General features: G+C 46.8%; 1 protein-coding gene across 1 annotated transcript in view; it reads left to right on the forward strand.

Annotated features, from left to right (window-relative positions):
• The window catches only part of TMEM163 (transmembrane protein 163), a 195,525-nt gene that overhangs the window by 131,253 nt on the left and 46,133 nt on the right, over positions 1 to 18,139 (forward strand). The window contains exons 3-4 of the mRNA XM_036422134.2: positions 2,190 to 2,233; positions 3,566 to 3,657. Coding sequence (XP_036278027.1) covers positions 2,190 to 2,233; positions 3,566 to 3,657 — 136 coding nt within the window. The remainder of the gene's footprint in view (positions 1 to 2,189; positions 2,234 to 3,565; positions 3,658 to 18,139) is intronic.

The following is an 18,139-nucleotide window of genomic DNA, read 5'->3' on the forward strand; positions in this document are numbered from 1 at the left end:
AACATGCTGCTCATTGCCTCTGGCTGAGTCAGGGAAAGATACCACCATTCAGCCATCAGCTCCTTTGTTGGAGTCCAGAGTCTCTGAGCCCGGGCCCTTGTTTTCTCTGTATAATCGAGAGGGTGTCCACCTCCGAAATCTCTAGCCCAGTGTATACATGTGTGGTGTCACCAGATGATCTTTTGGAGCGATGGCTCACTGCCTGGAGCGCAGGGGAGGGGTGCTCCTCTGGCTGTGCCCTCCATGGGGTGATGCCAGGCGGGCAGCGCAGGCGGAGACAGAGCAGGAGCTCCCAGGGCAGCTCCTCCTCATCCATTGTGTGCGCCCAGCATCCGTGGAAGAAGCTATACACCAGTGGTCAGCAAATTGCAGCTCTGTTGACTAATGAGTTTGCTGACCACTGCTAAGGCATTACCCTTACCCAGAAGTTTTGACTTCAGGTTAAAGACATTAGTACAATATTAAAATGTTTTTTAAGTGTTTTTCTCTAGCAGTGATCAGCAAACTCATTAGTCAACAGAGCCGCAAACCTCAGCTCTCAGGACGCATGTGGCTCTCGAGCCGCAGTTTTCTGACCACTGCTATAGATGTTCAAAAGATTCCCACTGCTGATTAACCAGTAACTGAGAAAAAAAGGCGCAGATCTTAGATGTTCTCAAACAGGTTGTAAAGGGAAAACCAGATACTCATTCTTACTTGTTTCTGTAAAAGTCAATAAACAGTTTAATTAGCAGTTACTGAGTGGGGGGCTCAGTGTCCCGAGGGGCATCTGGGTGGTCAGGGCGACCCCAGAGGGATCTGCTGCCTGTTGTGCACATGCCCATGTGCCTGCAGATGGAGCTCTTTGGGGAGGCCTGGTGCCCCTTGCACTGCCCCCCTCTATTGCCTGTGAGAGTTACTGTTGGTCACTGCACGCACCTGCCTCTGCCCTGCTCTCTGCCCAGCATGCGCATCAGCAGGGGCAACTGGAGTGGCCCCTGTCAGAAACAGGGTCAGCAATACAATGGATTGCATTCCGCAGCCTGAGGACCGGGATGTGGCTGCGCCTCAGAAAGGGCTTGGAAACGGTACCCGTGCTTCTCTCTCTGCTCCTCAGTCTTGATGGCAAACCACGGCCAACCCCAGTTCCAGTTCCAGTGATTGCCAGTTTCAATTCCAACAACATCACTTATCCAATTAGACTCTCTCCTATTCAATTCCTGACTCACAGATAATGAAATACGCTTTCTTCACTTTGGGTTAGGTGACCCCTTGTGCTCAGGGCAGGGCTACAAAGGAGAGCAGGGCTGTCCAGGGCTCAGTTTTGGCCTTGTGGGTGCACCAGAGCAAAGGGTCCTGAGAAGGGACATGTGGTGAGCTGAGAGGGAGCACTGACCTCTGTGTCCTACGCCCCCACCTTTCTTACTCCCCCGGGAGCACCTGCAGCCCCTGGGCCAGAACAGTCCCCTCCACAGCTCTGCTGACCCACGGTGTGTGTGTATGTGGACTCGTGCTTGTTAAATATCGAGAACTGCCTTTATTAAGTTAAATTGAGACCAGTCTTTGAAGCTGAACATTAGTTGGCCATAGAACAGATCACAGAATTGGGCAGAAGTGCTACCTAATTGATTTACCCTCCAAAGGTTGACTTTTGAATGTGGATAAATGCTTAAATTATAATTGTCACATCTACATTTGTAGACACCTGTCATTGAAGGTCATTTGTTATTGTTTTCCTAAGCAGTTTTGTTGAGGTCTACATTACATTTTAAACTCTGATGGGCAATGAATGGCATGTGCATGGAGAAACCACTAGTTACTTTATTAGGGGGCAGTTTGGGTGATTGCACTTTTCCTTTGAAAGTTTTATATCGTCCCCAGCTCTCTATCCCAGTTGCCAGATTCTCCAGGTCTCAGTGGTCGTTGGACTGACAACTGCTTAAGCATTTTCCCTCTGAAACTGGCCCCTCGGAGCTCAGAGCACGCTGGGAGGGACGCCATTGCAGGCAGAGTCTGGAATCTGTTCTCCGCACTCTTTGCACTTTTTAGTTCTCAAAGTTTACAACCACGGTTAATTTTTAACTTTTTTCTCTTGGAACTTTTCCATTGATGTTTCAAAGGGCAGATCAAAATATGTTAATATACTCATGAATGAGAGAAAATATCCACGAGGTCTTAAATATTCTGAACAATATTTTCTTTCTTTTTAGCTGTCTCCGTTATGAGGTACAGCGCCTCTGCTTTTGGGTTTGCAGTAAGTAACCTGAAATGTACTTTTATGAAGTTCTGCATGTTTTTCCTGAGCCCACGGGTCTCACCCTCAGTGAGGGGGTGGTTAGCAGATAAGAGCTTTGCATGACAAGCACACCTTTTATGGAAATCGCTTCTGGGGGGATTAGAATTCAAAGAAGAGAGCTGTATAATCCTCCAGAACAGGTGAGGGGACCGCATTGCCCACAGCTGTTTGCGAGGATGTTTTAGACTGTTAGCCGCCCCCCCCCCCCCCAAGACTGTCAGTTAGAGAATGGCACATACCGGAGTGAAGGCTTTGCTGTGCAGGCAGAGGTGTGGACTTTAGGCACTGCTGCTAGGATAAGTCAGTCGGCAGCCGGACCCCAGAGAACCTGACTCCAGCCTGCTTCCTGATGGGAGCTGCTGAGAAGATGGGTCTCGGGTGTTTCCCAGGCTAGGCATGCCTAACACTTGGTGGATCTTCCCCACGTCCCCTCCGGGTGCTTGTCACTTTCCAGGCGAAAAGTGTGCTGTGGCACAGTGACCCTAGGGGAGTGCTTGTCAACAGCCTCCTGTGCAACTTTGGGGTTCCCTGTGTCTCAGGGTGTGTGTTCCTGCCCCCAAACCCACTTCTCCCTTTTGTTGTGAAAACTTAAGGTTTTTGAGGCTGCAGACCTTTTCAGAATCTTTAGGAGTGCACTGCCTCTCCAGAAATACAGACACACACCACATACATGCACACATCACGCACAACGCACACAACACATTCTCACACATATACAACACACACACATATTCTCACTGTCTTTCTTACAATGCTCTCTCTTCCTCTTCCTTTACTTCCCTCTCTCCTCCCTCACACATTCGTTCATTCATTCAAACAAAAGCTCTGAATTTTATATACAATTCCAAAGCATTGGCAGACAGCACAGAGCCCTTGGGTGACCACCCCTCCATGTAGGACAGTCCCATTGGAAGCCAGAGACAGATTCCTCACCCCGAATATTGTACGTGGGACACAGAGTGGAATGCCAAGATGATCTTGCTTGCTGTGGGGAAACCAGTTTCACGGATCAGGATCCTGTGATCCCCCATTTCTGCAGAGTGCTGGCAGCCAGGGCCCGGGGGCAGACGCACCAGGCCACGGAGCATGTTTCCCAGGCCCTGGGCGCAGTGCGGAATCTGAGGAGGAGGAGCTGGCGCATGGGGTCCCCCTGGCTCCCGGTCCCTGGGGCCCACTGTTGGCTCTGAGGTCACTTGCTCAGATGCTCTGACTCACAGAATCATTGCTTTGTGTCTTCAGCCCCGTCCTGTTAACTCAGGAAAGCCACTAATGCGTGTCTTCTTCTCCTAGTTTGATGCCGTCCTCGACGTCCTGTCATCGGCAATCGTCCTGTGGCGCTACAGCAACGCGGCCGCTGTGCACTCTGCCCACAGGGAGTACCTGTAAGTGGACTTCGCCTTCCTCCTAACGAAGGCCACATAATGAGGCTTACCCTGCAGCTTTGGTCCCAGAGACAAGAATAGGTCCCGGTTTGCCTTTGAGAATGGCTGGTTGGTGTGATGTCACCATATGACGGGTCTCTTTGCGAGTGGTCAGAGTGATGGATGTCCCTTTCTAATACTTTCTGCTTTTGAGTTTGGAGCGAACATTTTGTGCTCATTTGTCCATCCATCGATTCGTCAACCTGCCTGTCCTCCCATCCTCTATCTCTTGTGTTATTGGATTCTTTGCTCCCTTGAATTTTCTTTAGTCTTCTTTTCTGAGCACAATGAGTTCCTCAGGGTGATTTCCAGCAGACGTCTTGAGGGCATTATAATTTAGTCTACTTGTCTGCCTAACTGTCTTATCAGAGGCTATTGCTTGCCTCCGTCTCCGTGTCCTGCGGGGGATAGTGCTGTCTTTGAGGGATTTGTGGCCATAAAACACGTGTCTTTTCCAGCTTCCGTTTCTTCATCCTGTCTGGAATCTTCAGGGTGACAGCAGCACAGGTTCCAGAGTGAGCTTTCTTGGCTTTGAGTCTCAGCTTCCCCGACTTGTTCTCTCTGTGACTGTGGGGCACTGCTAACTGCTCTGTGCCTCGTTTCCTCATCCAGAAAAGCAGCAAAACAGCAGCTTCTTCATTAGGGTTATTGTGACAACTGTGTGAGTGAGATATAATCATCATAGTACGGTACACACACACACACACACACACACACACATGCTCGAACACCCACACGTGTACTTTAGAACAGTGCTTTGCATGTAGTTCAGTAAACCTTAGCTGCCATGATTATTAATTATTAAGTGTTCTCCCTGAGCCTGAGCCAACACTGGTCATTAGGGCAAGGTTTCTACCCCTCCTGGGCAGGTTTTGAGCAGCTGAGCACACAGGAAGGAGGCCCTGGCTGTGGTTTGTGGTGGCTCCCAGAGGAAAGGTACTCGTGGTAGGGATGCTCTGTCAGACTCAAACAGGCAAAGGCCGGGGTCCAAATGGTGGGTGCCAGGCGACACGGAAAGTAATCATCTCACATCCATATGCCAACGGGAGGCTTTGGAGAGATGACACCATGACTGATTCGCTAATAAGGATACATTTTTGTTTAGTTCATTGTTGGCTTTAGGAAGAGCATGAAACTTCTTTTAAGTGTTAAATATGTTCATGTGTTTTAGCTTTTTCAGCAAATATAATTAAAAGTTGTCAAATTTGTGACATCACAGATGACATTGCTTAGGGTAAGGTTAATTTGGAAAAAGGCGAGTCAATCTGTGGTTGAAAATTTAAGAAAACAATGGTAGTAAACTGATTTTGTAAAATTTCAAATGATGATACCTTTAGGACCACAGTTGAACTGGCACTGCTCTAGCCCCAGGAGCAGCTGTGTCCTCTGCTGACAGTCACTGAGGAAGACGGTGGGGATACGCTGGAGAGTGCAGAAGCCTGGAGGTATGCTCACATTTCAAGAGCTGGTCCCTGTCCTGTCAGACATATTTCTTTCTTCTGTGGTTGCACCATCCAAAATGGTAGCCACTGGTGGCCATTCTAGCACTTAGTTATGTCTCATACTAAGGGCTGTTATAAGTATAAAATATATACCACATTCGAAAGACATAGAAAGAAAAAAGAAAGTAAACATTTTATTAATAATTTTAAAATATGGATTCTATTTTGATATAATTTCTCAACTTTTCTCATCTAACTTGCTTATTTTTAATCTGATTTTATTTATGCTAAAATCAGTTTCTCACCTATTAGTCATAAAGCTGCACATTGTTGTGGCTTTTCTATGGTGTTGGGATCTTGGTTACTGTTTGCCAGGTGGCCTGGAGTTTTTCCAAGATTAAGATTGGTAACAAGAAATGTCTTTGGTTTCACTGTTTTTAATGATCCCAAAGCTGGTAGTATTTTTTTTTAAGAGAAAGGAACCATCAGCAAATATTTTTTAAAATATGTTTTTATTGATTTCAGAAAAGGCAGAAGGAGAGATAGAAACATCAATGATGAGAGAGAATCACTGATTGGGTGCCTCCTGCACACCCCCCATGGGGGACTGAGCCCAGTCCCAGGCATGTGCCCTGACCAGGAATTCAGTCTTGACCTCTCAGTTCACAGGTTGATATTAAACCAGTGAGCCACATAGCCAGGCCAAAGCAGTTATGCGTATCTATATTAATACTCCAAAGGCAGAAACGCACAGAGGAGTTGTTTTGATAATTTCCAGATAATGGTTCATGTGACGATGCCAGGGAATTCATTCAGAGATTCTTAATCTAGGGATTGAAATGACACTCACCACCCTCTATTGTTGGCTTAGTTTAAAGTTTTAATCTCTGGCTCATTCCATGTGAATTAAAAATTCATGAAATCACTGCCAGCTGAGAAACTGATGTTTGCATAGAAATGAGCATGAATGAATCATGAGAGGCAGAGCTAGGAAAGCTATTGGGTTTCAGTTACTTGCTGGAGAATAATATTTGAGAGAATGGGGAAATACCCAACTGGTCCTTAGTAAATTTTTCTAATATTTTCTACATTGACTCTAAAGTTCAGAGTGAATATCAAGCTTGGCATTGCCAGTGCAGGGAGACTAATCTGCACCCTAGCCTTGCCACCTGCATACTGTGTGGGGAGGGGCGTTCTGTGCTCAGAGGAGAGAGTGTGCCTTCAGCACCAGCGAGTGGAGCCCACCCAACAGCTTTGTTCGTTTTGTGCTCTATTACTGTAGCAAAGCACAACGTTAAATTTAGCATCTTAAGCAAAGGGTACAGATCAGTAGTGTTAATACATTCACACTGTTGTGAACAGATCTGAACCCTTTCATCTTGTAAAACTGAAACCCTGTACTCATTAGACAACTCCCTGTTACCCTTTCCCATCCCTTGGGAACCACCATTCCACTCTGTTTCTAGGGATTTGACTAATCTATGCACCTCATATAGAGGAATCTTAGTGTTTGTCTGCTAGTGACCGGCCTGTTTCACTTAGCACAATGTCTTCAAGTTCACCCACATTGCAGCATGTGTCAGAATTTCTTTCCTTTTTAAGACTATATAATATTCCACCGCATATGTATATGTGTGTGTGTGTAATATATATATATATATATATATATATATATATATATATATATATATATAATCACATTGGTCTGTCCATTAATCTTTTGATAGACATTTGGGTTGTCTCCACTTCCATTACTGTGAATAATACTGCTATGAACAAGGGGGTACCAGTATTTCTTCATGACCCCTCTTTCAATTCTTTTGGATATAGGCCCAGAAGTGCAATTGCTGGGTCAAATGATAGTACTACTTTTATTTTTTGAGAAACTTCTGTACTATTTTCTATAGCAGTTACTCCATTTTTAAATCCTGCCAATGTTATTTATTTTAAAAAGCTCGCAATTTGATTGGTCACCTTCTTGTGGGGAATATATGTGTGGAGAAAGCGGACCAGGTTTACCCAGGGTCAGGGTTTTCAACAGGTGAGTGAACTAGAGAGGGGTGAGGGAGGCAAGTGTATTTGTAAGGGAGGGATCCAAGAATGTGCCAGACTATTCAAGCTGGGTGCGGGGGCTGGGAGGACAATGCAAGATCAGTGAATAGTCACCATGGGTTAGAAGTCTTGCTGATCTTGAATGATTTGAGAGTGGGATGCTAAAAACCAGGTCTTCACAAGTGGCTCATTTGCTTGTGTGGCCTTAGCGGGGGAGTGGGTGGCTGAGGTGGGGTGAGGACAAAAGGTCAAGGATATGTGTGAGGCCAGGCGTTGGCTGGATGCTCCATGTGGAATTGAGGGGCTGTTTGCCAAATTTAGGGAGGAGACAAAGGGCATGAGGTAGGTGCTGATATCCTCAGTCAATGAAGGAGAGGATTGGGGGTTTAAGGGCAACAACAGGAGGTGGAGTGGGTGGTTTAGTCTGCGGGTACCTGGGAGTGTTGAGGGGGAAAGCCAGAGAAACTGGTTTGGAATTCACTGGGAGGAAGACGGGCTCTGTGAATGTGCATGGAAGAGGCAACAAGGTGAGGGGAAGAGTTGGAAGAGTCTGAGGATGTGGAGACTGAGAGTAGCATGAAAGTGCTTGGGCACCATGCAGCGGACATAGGAGTGGGAATGTGGTTCTAAGGCAGGAGTGGAAGCAGTTGTCCCAGTGAGAGAGGATTGCTGGGAGGACACTCAGAAGAATGAAGCACTATGTGTGCACTTACATTGTGATCACCAAGGTTCATTCAGTGAGGAACGCATGGGGCAAAACAGTGTTTAGGGTCTTATTTGTTTCAGTAAGAGATTTGCAACACTTGTGTAGACAGAAGAAAATCCCTGTAGGGACACAAAGGAGCCTGGCAGCAAGATCGCCTCTGGGAGGAGGTCTAGGGACAGACAGTAGAGGCAGATGCTGCCTTTATAGCTTCCAGACCAGAGCTGACCAGGAGAGCTCTCTGGGGCAATGGGACTGTCCTCTGCACTGTCCAGTGGGGTAACCATTAGCCACAGGTGGCCACTGAGTACTTGACATGTGGCTGGAGCATCTAAAGAACTGGATTTTTAACTTTATTTCATTTTAATTAATTTAAATAAAAAGATCACATGTGGCTGATGGCTCCCATATTGGACAATGACTCTTGATCATTTTTAATCTATTAAAAAGAAACAGATAAAGTTATTAATAAATCAAAGTCTAAGGAATTTGAAAATGTGAGCAAGATATTGAAGGAGGGAAGGAGTGACTGGAGGGGGAGGGTGTGAGAGAAATCAGTGTAGGAGGAACTTGGCAAGGCCCAATGACACAGGGAGTTTCTTCCCGGTTTTAGGCTTCCTTAGCCCTGTGTACCGTGTCAGACCACAGGAAATACAGCCTCCTGCTGCCGTCAGCTGCGGAGGGCCATCTGGGTGCTTGCCACAAAAGGTACAGATTGATGCCCGTTGGAGTCTCTGACATTTCACATATGATTGCAGCACAGGTGGGAGGCCCCAGGCAGGCTCCCCAGTCCCAGCTGTCTTTTCGCAGGCCGTCAGCTCGCTGACACGGAGAGGAGGAGGGGCAGGCTGCTCACCTTTGCATGCTTCTGATTCTGCGGCACTGAGCAAAGACAGCCCGGGAGGCTGCTCTTGTTCCAAATGGACCTCCGCAGGGCCTGATGCTCAGCAGCACGGCTGAGAGCTCTGGAGGGAGGTTCTTAGAGAGGCGTACATCCTCTGTGTGTCTTTTCGCGTGAAATAAACGGGCACACTGGTTCTCACCCAGGCTGGTATTTGTTCCATTTTCTTTTCCAATTTGCTGAGCCAAATGTTTGTCCTGAAAACTACAGGGCGGCTTGGTAGTCTTTTGATCACTGGTTTCAGTAGCAACCCTGCTGTTTTTGGAAAGAGCTCCAGAAATGGTCAAAGGAAAGGAACTGATGCCGTTGAGAAGTGATGGATTGGGGGTTTGCTTTTGGTCCTGATCTAAGGAGACTGCAAAGGCAATGAGTTATAGCAAGAGCATATTAAAATAGTGCCACACCTCCCCTGTTCTCCTGGGGTATTGGATGTGGCCCTAAATTGGGGGCTCTGGGAAAGAGAATTGCATTTCCTCCACATTTGTTAGTGCTGTCAGCTTGACTAAGCTCGGGGGTGTATTTTAGCTCAAGAGCAGCCCCTGAATGGGAATAAGTAACTACGGAGTGGCCTGGGTGTCTGATGAGAGCCTCCACCGCAGGATGGGAGCTCACCCGCCTTGGAGAGTTTGCGTTAAGTCTTGCTGAAGGCAGAGGAGTTGCCTTCCCCTGTCATGAAAAGGACATGAAACCTTCAGGACTCCGAAAGGCAGGCTGTAGTAGAGGAAGAAGTGTTGGCTTCCTTGGTTCCTGTTATGAGGTGAATTGTGTCCCCCAAAAAGGTATGTTGAAGTTCTAATCCATGGTGTTTTCTCTGTCACAAGACCTCATCTGGGTAGCCATGTGAGTAGACCCATAAGGGATCCTGAGTGTTGGAGCAGCAGAGTTGGGTGAATACATTTCGTGACACCAGACTTGGGGAGCCCGACAGATCAATCTATGCAGCAGACACTGTTCGGGTCTAGAAGGAACCATCTTTGAGACCAGGGCACTGGCTGAGATCCCTTTCCGCAGGGCAGCACATTTTGAAGGGACCCATCCTACTTGCTTTCATAACCACCTTTTTTTGTGTTTCCCTAGTTCAGTGGTTGGCAAACTCATTAGTCAACAAAGCCAAATATCAACAGTACGACGATTGAAATTTCTTTTGAGAGCCGAAAACCAACTTCTGTGCGTGGGCCACAAAGTTTCAATCACACTGAACGTGTGCGCCTGCACGTGGTAGTTTGTGGAAGAGCCACACTCAAGGGGCCAAAGAGCTGCCCTAGTTGACTAACCCCTTTTCTGTTTTATGAGCTGCTCCTCTAGTGATGTTGATACTATTCCCATCAGCAGATGGAGGAAGCTTCCTGTGTTTGTTTGTTTTGTTTTTAATTCTATATTTTCTAGTTCCTGTAGGTTCTGAACATGTGGATTTTACAGTTCGGCAGGAACCATGGCCCGGGGTCCAAGGGATTTTGAGTTTGTGCTCTGGACTCTGATAGGTTTTGATGTAACTCTTAGGAGACTTCATCACTGATTTCTTACCAGACTTTGGGCCCCGTGCTAGGTACTGTTCATGTTTATCTCATTTAATCTCCAGAACCGTCCTGTGAGGTACAGGTGTCACTGTTCCGGTTTCACAAGAGCAGAAATGGAGGCTGAGAGTGACTTGCCCAAAGGCGTAGAACTGGGATTTATGCTGGTGATTTGCGCCCAGCCCTGCTGGCCCCAAAGCCGGGTGTTGCCTTCATTTCCAGGCAGTGCTGTGAGGTCCTGCTGAGGCGGGGGTGCCCCGGGATTCATGTGGGCCAATGGAGTTGTGACTGTGGACTCAGAGTGAGGAGGAGTTAGGAGGGAACAGCTGGGAACAGCCCCAGCCCTTAGCCACCCCCTCCCTCCCCGAGGTCATCTCCCAGCCTCACAGCCAGATGGAGGGGCCTGGTGAATGGATCTCCTCTCCTTTTCCCTGAGCGCAGAAAGCAGTCATTTTTCCAACCTGAGAGGCAGAAAAACCGTGTTTTAGGTCTGTTTCTGCTGCACAGAATATAACACTTTCCACTTTCATTTCCTCATCTATGAGGTTTAAATTAAACCTATTCTTTTACTTGCCTTGGAGGCAATCCAGGAAAGGATTAAAAGAGAACATGTTTTGAAGAGTTGAAAAGTATGTGTGTATATATGCATATGTATGTATATATGTACATGCTATATATGTGTGTGTATACACATATGTTCATAATTTTATATAGAAGTAAATCTATAATATATTTACAAGCATAAAAAGGATACATACTGTTAAATACAATTAAATTAATTATATTTAAATTCTTACTTTTTATAAGTTTAATTTAGATTTTTTACTGAGTTAGATGAGAGAGAGAGAGAGAGACCTCCCATACACGTCCCTACTAGGGATGGAACCTGCAATCTATACTGAATGGCCAGATTATTATGATCTCTGAACACATAATAATCGTGACACTCAGTATGTGTGTGTGTGTGTGTGTGTGTGTGTGTGTGTGTGTAAATTATATATATATTTTTAGAGGAGCCTGGTGCATGAATTCCTGTATGGGTGGGGTCCGGCCAGCCTGGCCAGCGGGAGGGGACATGGGCAGTTGGCTGGCCTGCCTGCTAGTTGAACTCCTGGTTGAGGGGACAATTTGAATATTAGCCTTTTATTATATAGGATATACACTGAGTGGCCAGATTATTATGAGTTCAGAAGTCATAATAATCTGGCCACTCAGTGTAGGTATGTGCTTTGACTGGGAATTGAACCTGCCATTGTCCCATATGGGACGATGCTCCAACTAACCAAGCCACCTGGCTAGGACAGTTTTTTTTTTAATTTTTAATTTTATTGTAGTAAGAACACATAACATGAGACCCACCTTAATAGATTGTTAAGTGTACGTGCAGTGCTGTTTCCGTGGGCACAATGTTATACAGCAGATCTTTCAAGCCTGTCCATCTTGTATGACTGAAAATTCATGCCCATTGAGGGGCAGCTTCCTATTTTCCCCTCCTCCTTTAACTTAAATGCTTAAACACCAGCCACTAGATGGAAAGAATCTGACAGGACTCAGTGTACGTGCTCAAAAGTTGCTCCAAGCTTTAAATGACAGCGTTAACCACCCCTGCCCCAGCCACATAGCTTTCCAAGGACCATGGTCAGCAAACTGTGGCTCTCGAGCCACATGCAGCTCTTTGGCCCCTTAAGTGTGGCTCTTCCACAAAATACCACAGCCTGGGCGAGTCTATTTTTGAAGAAGTGGCATTAGAAGAAGTTTAAGTTTAAAAAATTTGGTTCTCACAAGACATTTCAATCATTGTACTGTTGATATTTAGCTCTGCTGACTAATGAGTTTGCTGACCACTGTCCTAGGGCAATGGGAGAATAGGCAAAGTTACTGTGTTCCTCTCTGTGCTATTGTGTTTGCTGCTGTAAAGGGGTCATGTAGTTCAATGCTATGCATACACTCACCAAAAATTGCTTCTTGGCATTTTTAGCCAAGAAATCTCTTGCTTGTTTTGTGCGTATGTTTTCCGTGAGGAAACCCGTGTGCCAATGTTGTCAATAGTGTGGAAAGTCCCCTAAACAAACCATACACTGACCTTCCCTGCTGTTCATTCAAATCCGCGTTCTCCGCCAAGGTGAACCTGAGGCAGAGATCACGGGAAGACGGGTTATCAAAGGTGCAATTCTCCTAGGATACGATGCCATATGTTGGCGTCTGATATTGAGAACTCTCCCAAAATAGTAGCCGTGTGAAGGGTCTGTTGACAAGTCCTGCTGGAGAGAACAGATGGGAGCTTGGAAGATGGCATATTTAAGCCCCTGTCTCTCGATATTCCCGTCACCTCTGTTTTGAGCAGGCTCTTCTGCTGGCTCCTGTGAAGACCAACCCAACCTGGCAAATACCCACTCTTCCTCAGAGTCCGCTGGCTGTTGGGGTTGACAGCAGGGAAGGTGGCGGTGGAGAGACGACTTCCCTGCCTTTTCCAGACAGAGTAAGGGTCTGTGGATCTGTAAATCCTGAGGGACTTCCATGAACCTGAGTTTCCTTCTTACTGAGAATTCTCTATAGCCCACATTTTGGATGCTGAGTGATGATCTAGGCATCTGGGTTCTAGTCAGGTACATGCTCTGCCCACTTAGTGTGCGTTTTGTTTCATGTGTGAGAAGGTAAACTTTGTTCTGGAAAAGTCCAGTTTTGCCATCAGACTTCTCTCAGGAGAGGCAGTGCCCAACACCTGGCTCTGACAGGTATTTGTTGACTCAATAGTGAGTTGCTGAGCGTCCACTGTGTGCCAGGTACTCTCCCGGCACTGGACAAGAAGAGAGCCTCTGGCTCCCGGCTGGTGCATCTGAAGGGAGGGTGACTATAATGTAACTGCAGAGAGAAGTTAGAACTGTGAAGGAAAACACCCAGGGCAGCGTGACGGGGAGGAGGTGCCCGCAGCAGCTGGGGGTCCAGGTCTCAGCACTGATACTCCAATGGGAGGAAGGAGCCTGGTGAAAGCATTCCTGGGCAGAGGGAATGGTGCAAAGGCCCACATCAGCTTCATGTGTTTGAGGTAAAAAAAAATAGGTGCCCACGACTGGACCCAGTTAGTGAGGGCTAAAGGGGAGCTGAAGCTGAGAGGAATTTTGATCATAAGAGCAGTAGGAAGCCATAGGCAAGTTATTAAGAGGAGTGTGTGGGGGTGGGGTGGGGGAGAAGGATCTGATTATATAATTATAATCAGGTGGTTCATCATGAGGGGATTTTGCTATTGTAAATGTATGAGGACCTATGTTTCTTTAAAAATGAAACTGTTTTTTCAATCTCATTGATTATAATTGTGGTGCATATTTGTAGAACAAATACATTTAGATTAATAGAAATTTTAAAGTGAAAGTGTTCGCTCAATTTGTACTTACTGTCATCCTTTCCTACCCACCTATAAAGATAATCATATGAAGAGTCTGGTGTATGTGCTTCCAGAATATTTTCTATGTCAATAAAACATAACACACACCCACATGTTTCATACACACACATGACTAGGTGCCAATGAAAATAGGATCTTGCCATACATATTGTTCTTGATCCTGCTTCTATCTCCGACCTAACACAAAATCAAGGTCATTTTAAATCTCCCGTCTGTATCTAATCTGTTCATTTTAAGGGCCCCGTGGAGTTCTCTCATTGGCTCTGAGAATTCACGTCAGTCTTCTGTGAGGAAACCTGCGTTGCTCCAGCTTTGCTCTTCCAGGCCGTGCTGCCAGTCACTGCTTGCGCATGAGTCTCTTTGCTCTGCTGAGTTATCCTCAGGCCCCATGTGGCAAACACTGGGTGCTTCTTGCTTTAATAAGAAACAAATGAACTGTGATTTTAAAGACCATTCACGCATCCTAGCCCCGTTTGTATTCTTGAATGAGGGTGAAAGCTGGTTTGTGTGCAAGAGAGTACCTGCACAGGAGACCTGCTGCCCTGAGCTTGAGCGTGGTGGGGCTGTTGTTTGCCACTCCTCTGTCCTCTGGGTTGTTCAGGAGGTGGCCATTGTGATCCCCCAGCCACAAAGGCAGGGGGACGGGGAACACATGCAGGGATGGTAAGCTCACCTCATTGATATGCATGGCGAGCCAGCAGTATTCCCCAGCGCCTTCACCGTGGGCGGGGCAGCTGCAGGTCGGTGTGAGGTTGCTTTCCTGAATATCCTGGTTAGCTAAAGCCAGGGACAGGCTTACAAACAGTAGACCACACAAAGCTGGGTCTACCCTTCCCGTCATGAACTTCGATTCTGTATTTCCAGAGATCCAACTTGGAAGCGGTGACAAGCACATTCAGGCTCAAATACACGTTTCCTTATTATCAAATCTATATGGTGCAAGTGTCACACCCTCTTAAGAGCCCAGGAGCTGAGGGAGGAAACGTGCTGGTGAAAGGTCTTGGGAGAAAGATGACTTTCTGCGTGTGTGTTATAGCCAGTGCCTGGGACGGTCCAGGAGGGCGGGCCGGAGTGGGAGGAGTCGCAGGGTCTGAGGTGCTGGCTGGCTGTTGTTTGGGCAGGAGGCCCATCCACCCACCTCTGTGAGATGAGCTGGTCCATGTTGCTGGCATGGAGGCCAGAAAGAATCAGGCATAGCTGGAGCAACATAGTAATGCTTGTCACCCAGTTTCCCTGTGGACACCGGTCTGGCTAGTGTCTGATCGGCCCATTCCAAAGGAAGTGTGTGTGTGCCGGGAGAAAACGCATTTGCACATTAGCTGCTTTCCAGAAATCGTTACTTTGATTTATTCCCCTTCCAACTCCAGAGGGGCTCTGAGGTTATTAGATTTAGAGCCAAAGAAGGCAGATGTTATTGAGCTAAAGAAAAGGACTTAAACTAGTAACCCAGGTTATTTTCTTACAGAACAAAAATGATTCAGGTAGATTTATTAACAAAGACATTTTCTTTTTTAAATTTCACTGGGGCCCATTCCTGTCAGGAAGTCCGTCTTTTTCTCCCAAGGGCCTCGCAGAGCGCACGCGAGGCGTCAGCAGTGATGGGGGAGCCGTTCCCGGGGCACCTGAAGGAATGGGAGCCTTTGCAGAATGAGCTTAAAGGGTAAGGGCAGGTGCTACCCCTCCTCCAGTGCCTGGTATGTCCCTCACTTTTGTGTGAGACCAGCCTTCCTTTTGGTTTGGGGTTCCTATGCGGACAAGCGGGTTCCTAACCTGCGTGACGGTGATTTTGCTGGGAGGCCTGGCCTGGCCCCTAGCCTGGCAGGGGCCTTGGAGCCTAGTGCCATCTGGGTCTTCCCTCTCGCGTGTCTGCTGTAACCCTCACTGCTGGCCTCAGCCCTGCTTGGATATTGTAACGTTTCTTTACAATTTTTGAAAATCAATTATAAAAAAAAAAAACATTCTTTTTAAAAAATTTTTATTTTTTACTTTTTATAATTGCAAAATCTCAAAGGATAAAATTAAAATTCACCCCTCAGCCCACCACCCAGAGAAAGGCTGACTTTCTCTCCATCTCCTCTACGCACATGCACAGGCCTACGGGCTTTTTTACAGAATTGTGTGTGTTTGGTTGTGCATCCTACTTTCACCCCCACTTAACTTCCTACAGGGAGCATTTCTTTATCATTAAAAAACTCTTGATTTTTAAATTCGCTTTTTAATGAATTAATTTCATTATTTATTTTCACTGCTGTGTGTGAAGTGGCATTAGCGGATGGCGGAAGGAGCTAACCTGCATAGAGTTTACTAATGACATAAAGGCTCCTGTCCGTAGGCGGTCTGTCATACTCATAGAGTGGATTTTAATTCTGCTCCTCCCTGGGATGGCTATTCTATTTAAAATATTTACATATTTTGGGTGGTTTTATAAAGTTGCATTCGAATGCTAAATGCATCTGAAGTGTCCCTTCCCTTTTCTTCCATTAAGCGGGAAAACCGCTTTCTTTCCTTTCACCCTGTTGGCCTTGGGAAAGGCAGTGTTCAGTGTGGAGAGAGAGTTACCGTGTTTTTTGACCTATTGCAGGCTGAGCAAATCGCGCTTGGAAATCCCGCCAGCCGGAAGGGACCATGCCTGGGGCATCTGGCCAAGCCCTCCGGCTCATTCTGTGTCTCCTGCAGAGGCCCCTTCCTCCAGCCAGAAGGAGAATTTCGTTGTGTCTAAAATGCTTACAGCAGTCCTGCCGAAGGCGCTCCTTCCTGTTGCCTCCTCAGCCCACTTACCTTAGCCTCACTCCCTTTAAAGAAGCATCCACCTCTGTCTGGGAGAGGATTAGGGGAGCTGCCCCATGAGGTCTGGCCAGCTGCCAGGGGCAGGCTCTGCTAGTGGTGCCCATCTCGCTCTTGGTGGTGGCAGTGCTGCCGAGCCTGCACCCCGTGTCCCCTGAGGACTTGTGACAGCACAGGCTCCTGGGCCCATCCCAGAACCTACGGAATCATGTGATTCCCAGAGGCTGGACTTAAGGACCCCCCCCCCCCCCCCCCCGCTTCTTCACATTTTCCTGATTAATGGAGCCTTTATTTCTTTGAACCAGGGAAAAACCATTTATCCACATTGATCCTACTCCTGGAAGACGCCACAAAATGACTAGAGTAATTCATCTCCAGATGAATTAAATATGAGCTCCTTTGCCTAAGGCAGAGGAAGGTGGCTGGATGGAGATGAAGCAGTAGGTGCCTTCAAAGTTGGGGGGTTTAGGGTGAGGCAAAGAAGTGCCCTAATAATTTTCTCTGTAATGGGTTTTGAAAGGCACCAGTGATAGCTTTATTTCTAAGTGAAATGTTGCTCGTCCACATGTCCAATCCTCTCTTGAGTCTTAAAAAAAAATTGGACACCACACCTCAGCTCCTTTTTGTTGAATGAAGTTTTTGGCATGTGACCTTTTAACAAGCCCATGAATAATTCTCTTCGTTGACTGGCTGGTGATGTTTTTATTCTGAGATGTCCTGGCAGTTCAGTGATGGCACACACACTCCAATCCCCACCCACACCCACAGGCAGGCTATTAAATTAGTGAGGGGTGCAAATTGCATGTCTCTTACACAAAGCATGTTATTGGTTAATAAAATTACTGAGTACACACATGTCAGTCTTTATCCACGGACCCTGATCCTCTAATTTGGCGGAACCACCGCTGGCGTTAGTGGTGCAGGTGGATGTCTGGTGGTAATTACCAGGGCCTGATTACGCACGCTCTCTCAGGAGCCCTGTCATTCTTTTCCATCCGTCAGGAAGCCCATGGCTGGTCATTAGGAAGGGAGTGGGCATTGCAAGGGCTGCTCATGGCATTTTTTTCCCCTACATCTATGGGATTCAGCCTTTCTTTTCCCTTTGTTTAAACAAAGCAGTCCCAGGTTACTTTAATTCACAGTCATTGGGCAAATTAGAGCAAACTGGGGTACTTGTATCAGTAGGACAAACTGTAGTAGGTATCAGATAAGCCAGTGGGATACGTATGGTGGGAAAAATAAACAACTTTCCTCTTTATTATCCCATAATTATTCGCCTCACGTGGCTAGCAGCCTGCTCCGACGAGGTTGATTCTGCTGTTGGTGAAGTAAAGGCCACGGCTGGTAAAGACTCTGTTTGATATGAGGCCTCCAACAAGCACAAATGGGTTATTTGCAAATGTGCCTCGGAATTTCTGGTCGTGGGACTTAGGGGCCAAGTGACACAATCCATGCAGCCTCGAAGCCCCAGTGTACTGCTGCCTTAGATTCCACTCATTTACGAGACTGGCCTGCTCAGGTGAATCTCACAACCTCCCGTGGGAACTGGCTTCCACGAGTAAAGGGAGGCAAATTCCAAAGCTTTTCATCTCGCCGGTCAAATGAGCCGACATTTTGTTCTGGTTTGTTTTCTCTTCAGGGGAA

Source organism: Pipistrellus kuhlii, unplaced genomic scaffold (assembly GCF_014108245.1).
Source record: "Pipistrellus kuhlii isolate mPipKuh1 unplaced genomic scaffold, mPipKuh1.p scaffold_m20_p_7, whole genome shotgun sequence".
Classification (NCBI taxonomy): domain Eukaryota; kingdom Metazoa; phylum Chordata; class Mammalia; order Chiroptera; family Vespertilionidae; genus Pipistrellus; species Pipistrellus kuhlii.